General features: G+C 39.4%; 1 protein-coding gene across 6 annotated transcripts in view; it reads left to right on the forward strand.

Annotated features, from left to right (window-relative positions):
- Positions 1-7,872: 7,872 nt before the first annotated feature.
- Positions 7,873-14,214, forward strand: part of FXR1 (FMR1 autosomal homolog 1) — a 58,001-nt gene continuing 51,659 nt past the window's right edge. For all 6 annotated transcript variants that reach the window (XM_036242689.1, XM_036242691.1, XM_036242685.1 and 3 more), the window contains exon 1: positions 7,873-8,089. In XM_036242689.1, coding sequence (XP_036098582.1) covers positions 8,039-8,089 — 51 coding nt within the window. In that variant the 5' untranslated portion in view covers positions 7,873-8,038. The remainder of the gene's footprint in view (positions 8,090-14,214) is intronic.

Genomic DNA, 14,214 nt, shown 5'->3' on the forward strand with positions numbered 1-14,214 from the left:
GTATCCTTTTCACGTTGATGTTTCTCTCTCTCTCCCTCCCACTCTATCTGAACAAAATATCGAAATAAATGTCCTTGGGTGTGGATAAATAAAAAACCAACGACATACTTCACAGAACTAGAACAAATACTTCAAATGTCCATTTGGAACCAAAAAAGACCTCGAATAGCCACAGCAATCTTGGGGAAAAAAAGAACAAAGTTGGAAGGATCACATTACCAGATTTCAGGTTATACTACAAAGCCACTGTAATCAAAACAGCCTGGTACTGGCACAAGAATAGGCAGATAGATCAATGAAACAGAATAGAGAACCCAGAAATGGACCCAAGACAATATGCTCAATTAATATTTCACAAAGGTGGCAAGAGCATACGGTGGAGTAAAGACAGCCTCTTTAATAAATGCTGTTGGGAAAATTGGACAGCTACATGCAAAAAAAATGAAACTAGACCATCAACTTACAACAAGAATAAACTCAAAATTGATAAAAACTTAAACGTGACTCATGAATCCATAAAAATCCTAGAGGAAAATGTAGGCAACAAAATTTCAGACATCATACGCAGCAGAAGTTTCACTGATACATCATCTAAGGCAATAGAAACAGAGGAGAAAATGAACACATGGGACTACATCAAACTCAAAAGCTTCTGCACAGTAAAAGATACAATCATCAAAATGGAAAGGCAAACCCCTGTATAGGAGAGCATAATTGCCAATGATATATCAGACAAGGTGTTAATTTCCAATATATATAGAGTGCTCATACAACTCCACAAAAGGAAGATAAAGAACCCTGTTAAAAAATGGGCAGAGGAACTAAATAGACTCGTCTTCACACAAGACATACAAACATGGCTAAGCTATATGAAGAAATGCTCAACATCACTAATTATCAGAGAGATGCAAAGTAAAACTACAGTGAGATATCACCTCACACCTGTCAGAATGGCCACCATCAACAAATCATCAAACAACAAGTGTTGGTGAGGGTGTGGAGAAAAGGGGACTCTAATACACTGCAGGTGGGAATGCAGACTGGTGCAGCCACTAAGGAAAACAATATGGTGTTACCTCAAAAAATTAAAAATTGAACTGCCATTTGACCCAGTGATCCCACTTCTAGGAATATACCCTAAGAAGCATGAAACACCAATCAGAAAGAATATATGTACCCCCATGTTCATAGCAGCACTATTTACAATAGCTAAGATCTGGAAACAGCCCAAATGTCCATCAGTAGACGAATGGATAAAAAAGCAGTGGTACATATACACAATGGAGTACTACGCAGCTGTAAGAAAGAAAGATCTCTTATCTTTTCAGACGACATGGAGGGACCTGGAAAGTATTATCCTAAGTGAAACAAGCCAAGCAGAGAAAGACAACTATCACATGATCTTACTTATTTGTGGAATATAATGAACATAACAGTCTGAGGAACAGGGTAGTCCCAGAGAGGTGGAAGTGTGGTACAGACTGATAATCCTCTGAAGAGGGGGTGGGGGGAGAGATAAACCACAGAACTTATATGCATGTATGCATGAACAATGAACATGGACAACAAAGCCTGGGACAGAGCAGGGAGGGAGAAGGAGGGATATCAGTGGGGTAAAAAGGAGAAACATCTGTTACAAAAATAAATTAATTAATTAAAAAATAAAAATGAATAAAAAGAAAAATATGGAGAAATATGTTTTACTAAACAATAAAAATACATAAAAAAATAAATAAAAACTCTAGGAACATTATGAAATAATCCAGAAAAATTATCATTTATTTTTGCTCAGCTCTGAAAATATGATTATATATAGATATATGGTTTTATATATGTATATATAAAATAACATTGATCCAATTTATATGCCAATAAGATTAAATTGGACAAAGGGCAATATAAAGTATGCATGTTGTAGTGAAAGCAGTAAAAAAAAGAGAGCTAAGGCCTCCTCTTGCATCATGGGAAGTGAATAGTTAATACCAACATATTATTTGGAGATGTAAAGGATAGCAAAATATTAAGCTAAAAAGTTCCAAGTGATTATCTCTGGGAAAGAGGGAAATGATTATAGGTGGGCATGGGGCACTGCAGTTCCTAAAGTTTCTTGAGAACTAATTGATTCTTTAAATGAGGTATACATTCTGACAAAAAGGAAAAACAGGAGATATTCAAAGGAAAGAAACAGCGTTCTATGTGCCCTACAGAGAATCCAAGACTGAAAGTCTGAGGTCTGGTAGTATCAGAGGTAGAAGGTGACTGAGAAGTAGAAGGATGTTCAGAAGATCAGTAGACAAGATATAATTCTCAAGTTTAGATTCCTAATCCAGGCCCCACATTATCAACTTAGTTTTCCACTCTTAAACTGACTTCCTACACCATCTGCTATAGGTAACTCTTATTATCTAACTAACTTTTTTTTTTATCCTCACCCAAGGACATGTTTACATCCATCTTCAGATAGAGTAGAAGGGAGAGAGGGAGAAATATTGACATGAGAGAGACACACTGAGGGGTTGCCACCCATACAACCCCAACCAGGGCCAGGGACAAACTGCAACCGAGGTACGTGCACTTAGCGGAAACCGAACCCGGGACTCTCCAGTCCACAGGCTGACACTCTAACTACTGAGCCAAACTGGCCAGGGCTATTATCTAATTTATGCCAGAGTCCACCTAATTAGGTTGTTAATGGTACCAAACATGTTGTGATGTAGCTGTTAAGGGCATGGATTTTAAAATCAGAAAGACTGAGTTTAAATTCTGACTTGATGCTTTATTTGTTCTATGGTCTTTGGTGAGTTAGTAAACATCTCTGAGCTTTAGTTTTTTCTGGAATGAACAGTAATAAGGGCTAATGAGAGGATTAAGTGAAGTAATATATGTAAAGGTGCTGACTACAGTGTCTGGCATGTAATGAGTGCTCAACTATTATTATTAAACTTCAGAAACATATTACTGTTAGAAACAGTATTTTAATCTAAAGTATGAGACTTTATTTGAATCATTACGGGTATTTGGTGCTTTTTAAAACTACTAGTCATGATTCATTTGGATCACAAAATCAATTCAGTGAGTCGTTATCAAGAATTTAAAAAACTAAAACAAAGTAGTAATGTATAGACTAGAGTACTTTGCACTAATAGGGTTTATTTAAGTGTTGATGGGAGGAAAGCATGCTATTTGAAGGTGGTCATGGTTCTCTCTTTTTAAATAAAACCACAACTACAGTTATTTTTTTTTTAAATGTCCATTTTTACAATAAGATAACTCCTAGTTTTCAGGACAACCACAAGCCAAAGAGGTTCTTTTGTGAGCCCATTGCATCCTAGTTCATCTTTTATGCTTAATAATAAAATTGTGAAGTCTTATAAGTTTAGTTTATAAAATGTCTTTAATAAACTTTCATATTTTAAAAGAGGCAGATATACATTTATCACCCAGGACTTGGTTTTTAAATATAATTCCTCAATAAAAGATACCAGGTCTCCTTGGAGAAATGGATGAGTCCACAACAGGGGATGGAAAGTATAAGATGAATCTGGAACCTCTTGCTGTGCACGGAAGTTCATATTGTTCAAATATTGATGAGCCATGTTAAAATAACTTGCAACCCAGTTTGAAGTGGCTCCCACTGGCCAATTCTGGAACAAATTGCAAATCTTAAGGAATAGTTGGGAAAATAAGTTATTTTTGGGCTGGGTTAGTGAAAATACAAACTGAGCCCTGAGCATCTTATAGTAATAAAAAGCGAATAAGTACTCCAAAAATAAAAGATTTATTAAAGGAGCCAGCCTGAAAGAGCGTCTAATGGCCAGAGCTGGAACAATTTGAACAATATAAAGTAGTATAAAATTAGACCCAAAGTATAAACTAAATAACCACGAGTTCATGCTTATATAAATAACTAATAATGAAGGAACAAATTTTCATTACTGAAGAATTCCAAATACTACATGTAGCTTACTCTTCCCTCCTGTAAGTGGAGTTTAGTCCTGCTTCCCCCTCTCCACTACCACTCCACCCTGCCCTTGAATGTCGATAGCGGTCATTACTTTCCAAAGCACACAGTATGAATAAGAAACAAGTGCAGTGGAGAATTCTAAAAAACACTACCTTAACCAAGTGATCAGGCTAATATTACCACTGATAAGTCATGCTGATGGCATTTTACCTCTGTGATATGATGTGATGAGGACACCACCTCTGTGGTATTCTTTCCCTAAATCCATAACTCCAGTCTCATCATGATAAAACCATTACATTGAGGGACATTCTAAAAAATATCTGACAAGTACCTGTCAACTGTCAAAGTCTTGAAAAACAAAGAGACTGAGAAACTGTCACAGAGGAGACAATGGAGACATGACAACTGTAGGCAATTTGGTACCCTTGAGTGGGTCCTGGAATAATAAACGAATATTAGTGGGAAAACAGTGAAATTTAAGTAAAGTCTGGAGTTACTTGAAAGCAATATAACTTGGTTTTGATAAATGTGCAATAGTAATGTAAGATGTTAACTTTAGGGAAAACCAGGTGAAGGATATATGGGAACATTCTGTACTAACCTTGTAACTTTTCTGTAAATTTAAAATTATTCCAAAATAAAAAGTTTATTTAAAAAGAGCAAATATAATTTAATAACAAAACATTAATAAAGAACTGGAAGTAAAGAGATCTTGGCCAGGTGGTAAGTTGGTTAGAGCGTCATCCTGATACACCAAGGTTGCAGGTTCAATTCCTGATCAAGGGCACATACAAGAATTAACTAATACATGCATAAATAAGTGGAACAACAAATACATGTCTCTCTCCCCCCCCTTCCTCTCTCTCTAAAATCAATAAATTTTAAAAAATGATGATAACATATTTTCGTATCACATTAAAATAACTCAAACTAAATACGTACAGTGCCACAGAACTGATCAAATCTTAAGTTCTTACTGTTCCGGTACCTGTGTATACAAGGCTTCATTATGTGTGTTTAGTTCTATTTTAAAGAACATTTTCCTATTTAATTTATAGTTTTCTAAATTAGAAATAGTTCTATGCAGAAAACTTGGAAAGCATAGAAAATAAAGCCACTGCTTTAAGATAACTATTGTTAACATTTTGGTAAAAAGCTTTACAATATATTTTCATGCAATATATGTATTTTTTTGTACAAAACTGATCCCACATACAGTATTTGATCATCTTCTTTTCATAGTTAACATGAGCACTTTCTCATATCAATATATATTCTTCCAAAACTTTATCTCTAATGGCTGCAGAATATTCCATGGTAGAGTGTTTAAAAAAAATGAAAACACTTTTATTTCTGTGAATCAAGTGATATATTCATTCCAAAAATTCAGACAGTGTAAAAAATATAGAAATTATAAACTTTTTATTGATGTTATGTACCCTTTCTGGCAATATACACTATTAATATTAACTTCCAGACTATTGATCTATCTAAACACACACACACACACACACACACACACACACGCACACACATGCACATACACACACTTACAATGTGATTTGCATGTTTTGTAACTTTTCCTTTAAAAGTTCATAATTTTTTGTTTTATTGAAATATAATGGACATTCTTTTCTTTTAAATAATGAACATCTGTTCAAAATGATGTAGATAAAAATAGATCTATATCAAAATTCTGAAGTTTGAGTAATATTCCATTATGAATATAACATGGTAGCAGCAAACAAGGTCACTGATGTGGGCCATGGAAATGGAAAAGAGAGGACTTAAATCCCAGTTCTGTAATTAGAACTTGTGTGACTTTAGATAAATGTTTGCTATAAATCTCAACTGCTTAATCAAAATCATGAGGTCTACTAGCAGGAGTGGTCAAGTGTTAATGGGAATCACGGAAGGATCTAAACTAAAATGTTTTTAGCATGCAAGGCCTGAAGAGGACCAATATTCTTCAAAGTTCAGATAATATGGAATACTTTGGCCTGTGTCCAAATGTAACTTTAGCAGCCCTCACATTGAGTCACTCACATTGAGATACAAAATAATACACTGAAGGCCAGAGAGAGAGAGAGAGAGAAGGAAAAAACCCATGAAGCAAAACTAGGACTCTCATACATGGCTGGTGGGAACGCAAATGGGGGCAGCCACTTTGGAGGAGTCTGGCAATTCCTAAAGCTTAAACATGACGTTATTACATAAGCCAACTATTCCAATTCTAGGTATATACCCAAGAGAAATAAAAACATACATTTGTCTATACAATAACTTGTACAGGATTCTTCATAGCAGATTATTACTAATAGCCCAAAAAGTGGAAATGATCCAAATGGCTATGAAAGGATGACTAAATAAAATGATGTGACATGTTCATTTGATGGTATATTTGACAATCGAAAAGGAATGAGTAGTGATACATGATACAAACGTTGGACACATTATGCTGATGGAAAGAAGTCAGTCATGAAAGACCACATATTGTATGATTCCATTTGTATGAAAGGTCTAGATAGACTAGGCAGATCTAGAGTTAGAGTAGATTAGTGGTTGTCTAGGGCCTGAGATTTGGGGTGAAATGGGGAATGATTGCCAATAGGTACATGAATTCTTTTTGGATGAAAAATGTTCTAAAATTGATCGTGGAGATGGTTGCACCACTCTGTGAATATACTAAACACCATAGAATTGTACGGTTTAAATAGATTCATTATAGGGTATGTAAATTATATCACAATAAGGCTGTTGGAAAATAAAGCAAACTAGAACATTACAATTCTGAAGGATCATAATGGGATGGTATATCAAGTGTTGGATAGATGAAGCCCTTACTAAATGATGCCTTACTCATTGACGGTATTTCAGTTGTCTGTTTTCTTTGCCACAATCAGCATTTTAAAAATCATTCTGTACATAGCAATACAATACTGAGCACTTTTGCAGACACCATTTCCTTTCCGAACTTTTAGAGATGCAGAAGTGCTGATCAAATGTTATGCACATGTTTTTAAGGAGCCCCCGCCCTCCCATCCCCCAGAAAGGCTGGGCCAGTGGGCATTCCCTGGAGAGCATCGAGTGCCAGCAAGGCATCGTTTTTTATAACTTTTCTGTTAAAATGATAACACGAAATACATATTAAAGAGTCCTAGCATCATTTCTGAAGGTCTTGTTTTGGGAAGGAGTTTTAGTCTTGTTCAAATACTCAGAGTCTCCATCACGACCTTCCGGCCCGGTGCGGGCTCCGGCAGACGAGCCGGAGAAGCCCTCTGCCCCGACCCCGTCGGTGGAAGTTCGCGAGCCCAGCCGGGCGGGGCGCGCGCGGTCCCTGCACCACGCGTTTCGCTGGCTGCTCCCAGCCGCGGGCGGGAACCTAAACTCCGGCAGGCTGTGCCCGTCCGAGTTCAACTGCGAGTCAGTTTGACGGAGCTCAAGGGCTAACAGGTGGGGAGAGGCTCGGCCGAACGGGTCAGCCGTAGAACTGTGGAATTTGACTCAAGAGAAGACCACCGATTTTTTTTTTTTTAAAGCGACAGGCTAAAGAAGTGGGAGCTCCTATCGTCTGCACATTCTTCGGCTCCTTCTCCCCTCAGAAGTTTGTGTCGGTGGGCGACTGGAGCCCCCACTGCTGCTCTTCCCTGGGTGCGACACTTCCAGAAGTTGTAGGGCAGGATTCCCGAGAACAGAAGGAAGATGAAAGGGCTGGCGGCGTCGGGGTAGTTCTCTCCGGGGCGGCTGCAGGCACCGGCGGCCGAGAGGGCCCGCTGCGGGCGCCGGGGGCGGGGACGTAGGGGCGGGTCAACAAAGGTCGGCGATTGTTCCGGGAGGAGAAGCGGGCGTTGGCGGCGGCGGGCGGAGCCCGGGGCGAGTGAGGTAGAGCCCAGGGATCTCACTGGGAGAGTCAGGGCTGCGCGGTGAGACCCCGGCGGAGTGGGGCGGGGGATTCCAGTCCCCGCCCTGTTTCCCCGCCCCTCCCCCCGCCTCCCTCTCGCCCCTCCCCCCTCCTCCCCGCTGGTTGGAAAGTTTCTAGAATCTCTTCCCAGCGGCCTTTGCGGTTCCAACATGGCGGAGCTGACGGTGGAGGTTCGCGGCTCCAACGGGGCTTTCTACAAGGTACCCTTTTGCCGCTTTGTCGGGTCTTCTGGTGGCTGGGGCAGGTTTGGGGGCGGGTTGGTGGTCCCGGAGAGTGAGGTTTGGGGTCAGAAAGGGTGGCCAGGCCAAAGCCCGAGGCCGCTGGGTTCCTTGCTTCTCCCCCCTCCACCCGCGGTTTAACGGTCTCGGAGGCCCGGGCTCCGTTATGTTTTGAAACAACACGTCGGACACCTCTTGCGTTTTCCTACTTGTGAACCTTTTTCTTGGGTGCCAGCGCGACCCCCGGCCGGCCGGTGAGGAGAAGCCGAGTCGCTGCCGGGCGGCGGGGAGCTCCCTGGGAGCAGGCCTGAGCGCCGCGAGGTGGGGGAGTCGTGAAAGGAGGCGGTGGGATTGTGTGGTCACAGCCGCTCTCCCGCCCCTCCGACCGGGTCGAGCGGGAGCGCCTCGGCCGGCGGCTCCCACCCCTCCCCATCCCGGGGGGGGGGGGGGCGCGTCGCGGAATCTTAGGAATTCACCTTTGTACTAGGGTTTTGGGCTAATAAACTTTACTGTCTGAAGAAGAATTGGGTACCGATTTGAGGGTTAGGATCGAAGATAGAAAACTAGAAAACCTTGAAATGTGGCGGGTTGAAATCTTTTTGCGGCCTGGGAAATTGGGCGGCGCGTGAATCCCTCTGTTACGGAAGAAAAGGCGAGAGTTGCAGGCGTTCAAGTGTGATTTAAAATGGGGAATGGAGCCGAGAGACAGGTAGGGAGGTGGCCAGTTTCTTTATAGCTGTACCCAGTGTTTTTGGAAGGTGTTGAGTTTGTTTTGTTGTTCCCCCACGAGGGTTTTTTTGTTTGTTTCCATTGGGAGGAAGGAGATTCATTGCTATGGGATCTGGGCTGGAAAACGGAAGAAGTCGAGAGTAGAGGAATTTAGTAGGGGCTTCCAGGGTAGGGGTCACATAACTGAAAATGAAGTCCTTACTGTTTAGTTTTGCGATTGTAACGGTCTCCTCCCGATTCTCCCTTTCTCCCCAAGTATGCCAAGATGTTACAAGATCAATACAAAATCTCCCCAGCTGTTGTCTGTCAGTCAATCTCACTAAGCCAGCATCTCAAATGTTTGAGAGTCCTGGCTATTTTTATGAAGGGGCCTTCTCCTTATACAGGAGTATTGTGCATACGCAGAATGTGTTCTTCCTACGTTTCCTTTTAGCGTACCTTTTATCCCACAGGATTTTATTTTATTTACTATTCGACATTCAGCTTTTTTTTTTTTTTTCCCTTTCCTAGTTTACTGGTTAGCTATGTGGATTTGGGTTTAACTGTCACGTGGTAATAACTCAGTGAGAAATCACAGTTGGCCTCTAAAGGGTCTCCCTGAGCTTTTTTACAAATTTATATCTCCTTAGCTCTTCATCATAAAGTAAAAACAGTGATTGATGAGAATGAGTTTTAATGTGTGACTAGTTATAGTAGTATAACTTTAAAACTTGGTGTCAGACCCTGGTGGGGTAGTTAAGTTGGTTAGAACGTCCTCCCAGCTCTCCAAGGTTGCCGGTTCTATACTGGGTCAGGCACATACAAGAATCAACCAATGAATAGGTAAATAAGTGGAACAACAAAATCGATGTTTCTCTTTCTCCGGTCGGTCAATCAATCAATCAATCAATAAATATTTGGTGGCAGACAAAGGAACTAAGTAAAATTTGAGTAGATATTTTATTGGCTTCTGTTCTTATTCAAACCTAGTGGTATGCCTTTTCTGAATGACTGCAGACACAGTTGTGGCACAATGCACAAAGAATGGGTTTACTACACTTTTCCTATCAAGGTAGATAAGGTTTATTATTTTTGCATCCACACTCCCTCACCCATGGAAAAGTTTAAAATTCTCACTATTTGGCTGTACAGTTCTTGTGTAACGGAAGCATGCATTTGTTTTGGTCATATTGAAAAGTGGAAATGGGTTGTTTTGTCAACATTACTTTGCAGCATGTAGATGTTAGAACATCATTTCTTTTTAGCTAAGTATACTTTATGTTGATTGCTACACAGGATAGACTTCATTTCTTTTTTATAAAACTAAGACCATCATTGAAAGTTTTAGTAAAGACTGTTTACAGTTTTACTTTGGTTTCTTAGTATTTTTCAAAAATCAAGTCACAATAAGTCAAATGTTCCCATTTTGGAACTATATAAAGTACTATGGTGATCCTACCCACCTATCCATACTTCACAAATCTGCTTGATCCTACTTAGACTTTGATTCCATTAGTCAGTGTTACTAACAAAGGAAGGTGGTTCTTTGGCAAAGGTTGGGAAGGACCCCCCCCCCCCCCACAGCCACGTTTTTATGTACTAAAATAATTGCACTTGAATATTTGGAATTTTATGTCTTGTCATAATCCACTTGTACGTGCACATGCACTTTGTGGAAACTAGTCTAACGAACCCAGGAAGAGAGAAGAGAAGGGTGAAGTGGACGAAGTCCTGGGTTTGAAGTTAAACAAATGGGACTTCTAGGTCTGTACTTCAGCTTACCATTATCTAGCAATGGACCCTGAACAAAACTTCTCTGGGTCTGTTTTCTTTTGTGTAAAATGAGTTTGAAAGAGCTTGGGGGTCCCCAATATTTTTTTATCCCACGAAACTGCTCACTTGGAACCATTTGGCTTACTACACAGTGATTTTTAACAGTGTGAATTAAAATTAATTTGCATATAGTAAAATTTGCCCTTTTTGTTACACAACTATATGACTTTTGATAAATGCTCACAGTTGTCTAATCACCACCAGGATGAAGAGAGAGAATGTAGTTTCACCAGCCCCCAAATTCTTCCCAATGCCCCTTTGTAGTCAACCTCTCCTAGTTTGTTTTCTTTTCCCATATTTTGCGTTTATTAGAATGTCCTATGTGTAGAATCATGTACCTTGTAGCATTTTGAGTCTGGCTTCTTTTATTTAGTGTCGCAGCAATATTTTCTAATTTAAATAATGCATGGTTAGTGAGGGAATTTTGGAAACTATCAGAATTGCCTTGAGATAACAGCTAACATTTTTTTTTTTGGTACATGCCCCTAGTGGGAACCGAACCCGGGACTCTCTGGTCCTCAGGCTGACGCTCCAACCGCTGAGCCAAACCAGCCAGCTCTAACAGCTAACATTTCTGTGTATTTTTCTTTCTGTTGTGTTTTTCAATGTACAGGTGATTGATTTTCCTTCTCTATTTCTTCCCTTTCCACCATATGCACAGACACACGCTTGCTCTAAATTTGTATTGCCAGTGAAGAATTTCAGTCATGGGATTAGTAGCCAATATCATTATGCCTTGAGGCAGTGCTCTGTAGAAATTGATTAAAGGTTTTCTCCTGGAACTAAAATTTTATTTCACAAATTAATTGGAACCAATGAGAAGCTGAATATTTGATCAAAAGTTAGGATAGTCTCCCCCCAATATTAAATATTTACACAAATGATAGCATGTCCTGTATCTTGTGGTTTTTTTTTTTTTTTTTAAGGAAGGGGGGTAGAGAGACTTAGGGACATCAGTTCATTGTTCTACTTATTCATTCATTGGTTGCTTCTTGTTTGTACCCTGAGCGGAGGTCAAACCTGCAATCTTAGCAGTTCCGGACAATGCTCTAACCAACTGAGCTACCAGGCCAGAGTTGTATCTTGCTTTTTTTTTTTTTGGTATGTGCCCCTAGCGGGAACTGAACCCAGGACTCTCTGGTCCACAGGCCAACACTCCAACCCCTGAGCCAAACCGGCCAGGGCAGTATCTTGCTTTTAATAATTGAACAGTGGATCTACAGTTAAAGAGATAAAAACCTGATATGTTCCTGTTTGCAGCCCTTTAAGTATAGGGATTGTAACAAATGGGAAATATGCTACTTAAACACTTGATAGGGGATGTCATATAAAAATTAGCTTTTATAGTCTTTTCTACCTGGAGTGTGGCATTTTAGGGTTTATACTATTAGCCGTTTAAGATGCCCCCCCCTTTAAGTTGTGAGATAGAATTTACAATCTATGATTGTTAAAGTATTTACATTGTTGTGTAACCATTACCACAATCTTATTTTAGAACATTTTCATTATCCCCCAAAAAACATTGTGTCCATTTGGGGGTCATTAAAATGCTTTTTAATTGATGTACCTGATGTACATTTGCAACTTGCATAGCCATAGGGCAGAACATAATTTAAAATATCAGTTGAAAGTCACTTATTTTCTGGCTCATGTAGAGGACAGTTTCCATGGTGTACCAAGGAAATGTGTAATATCTGACATGGAGGAATGAAATACTAGATAGAACTAATTGCTTTTAGAGCTCTGTGATTTCTTTGACTATGTAATTGACTACAAAACAAATTTTAAAGTACTGTATTACCAAAATTTTCTTACCTTAGCTTATTTTAATATTAACATGAAATTTGATAGTAATTAAATTACGTGGATTTATTATCACTAGTCATGATAACCTATTGGAGTTACAGTAAAGGAGTTGTGTTCTGACAGTGTAAGACTTTTCAGAGTTAGTATAGTTTATTGTTCATTTCTTTATGGAGAGTAGTAATTAAGGAAAAGATGGTAGCTATCTTAATATTAGGAATACTGTTAAATTAAAAACATACAATTCTAGATATTATAAAGATAATTTTTAGTTTCACATGTTTTAATATGCAATTGTTATAAAAATGTAAAAGAACTAAGAATTAACTAATTGAAAATTCTAATACTTTTTTTTTTTTTTTTTTTTTATTCCTCACCTGAGGATACTTTATTTATCATCAGATAGAGTGGGAGGGAGAGAGAGAGAGACAGAGAGAAACATCAATGTGATAGAGCCCCATCCACAGGTTGCCATCCTCACGACCGACCAGGGCTGGGGATGAACCACAACTGAGGTACAAACCCTTGGCCAGAATTGAATACGCTCCTCATTGGTCCACTGGCCAACAGTCTAACTGCTGAGCCAAACCTGCCAGGGCTAATTTTTAAAATAGAATTTAAATACTTTTGCTGTTATGGTTATGAGAAATCTGAAAACAAATTAATAAAATGATCTTATCTACCTAGAGATACATTGTCAAGGCCTTGGCTTTATATACTTACAGAAAGCATACTTTTCCCCATATTTTTACTTTTTTGCAGCATATATTTCCAACATTATATTTGTGTGCCTTCTGTTAGATAATAGTTTTCTATGAGTGCCTGTTATTTACTAGATATTCTATGTAACTTATACATGTATTTCCTGATTTTTCTCTCAAGGATTCCATGAGGTATGTGGTATTATCTTCATTTTACATGATTAACTTGTCCAAGGTTACACTGTAGCTGAAGTGAGATTTAACTCTAAGGCTTCTCACTTCCACTTCCATTTGCCTAGTTGAGCATAGTCTTCTTCAAAGGAAATTTTAGGGTAGTGAGCTTACATTGTAGTTAGGAACACAGGGTCAACAGACACTCCACTGAATAGTAACTACAGGAGTGAGTGCTCTACCGTAATTAAGGGTGTAGCAAACTAGTTGCTTGTTTGTTTTAGTGCGAAGAGCAATATTCCTTCCATCTTCGACCTAATTCTTGTACTGGCTAGTTGTGAGACCTTGTTGTTTTTTCATTTGCAGTATGAGATAGTTGGATATCTTCTAACACAATTTTTCAAGTGGTGGAATCTGCTAGGTTCTGCTTATATTTAGCTCTAATAACAATAATAGCTATTATTTATTGAACATGCAGGCTATCAGATGGTGCCAGTACTTTACATGAATTTATCTCATTTAGGGGAATTAGTGTTATCTACCATCAATTGAGGAAACTGAGACTATAAGCGAATGTAGGCCCATTAATAGGCTGATTAAAGATTCAGACTCTAGCCTGGCCGGTTTGGCTCAGCGATTATTAGAGCGGCGTCGGCCTGTGGTCCAGAGAGACCCCGGTTTGGTTCCCGTTAAGGGCACATACCTCATACCTCGGTTGCAGTTTGTCCCCGGCCCTGGTTGGGTCGTGTGGGAGGCAGCCCTCTGTATGTCCCTTTCACATCGATGTTTCTCTCTCGCGCTCTCTCCCTCTCCCTCCCTCCCACTCTGTCTGAACAAAAAATAGAAAAATGTCCTCAGGTGAGGATAAAAAAAAAGATTCAGACTCTAGAG

Source organism: Molossus molossus, unplaced genomic scaffold (genome assembly GCF_014108415.1).
Source record: "Molossus molossus isolate mMolMol1 unplaced genomic scaffold, mMolMol1.p scaffold_m16_p_5, whole genome shotgun sequence".
Taxonomy (NCBI): domain Eukaryota; kingdom Metazoa; phylum Chordata; class Mammalia; order Chiroptera; family Molossidae; genus Molossus; species Molossus molossus.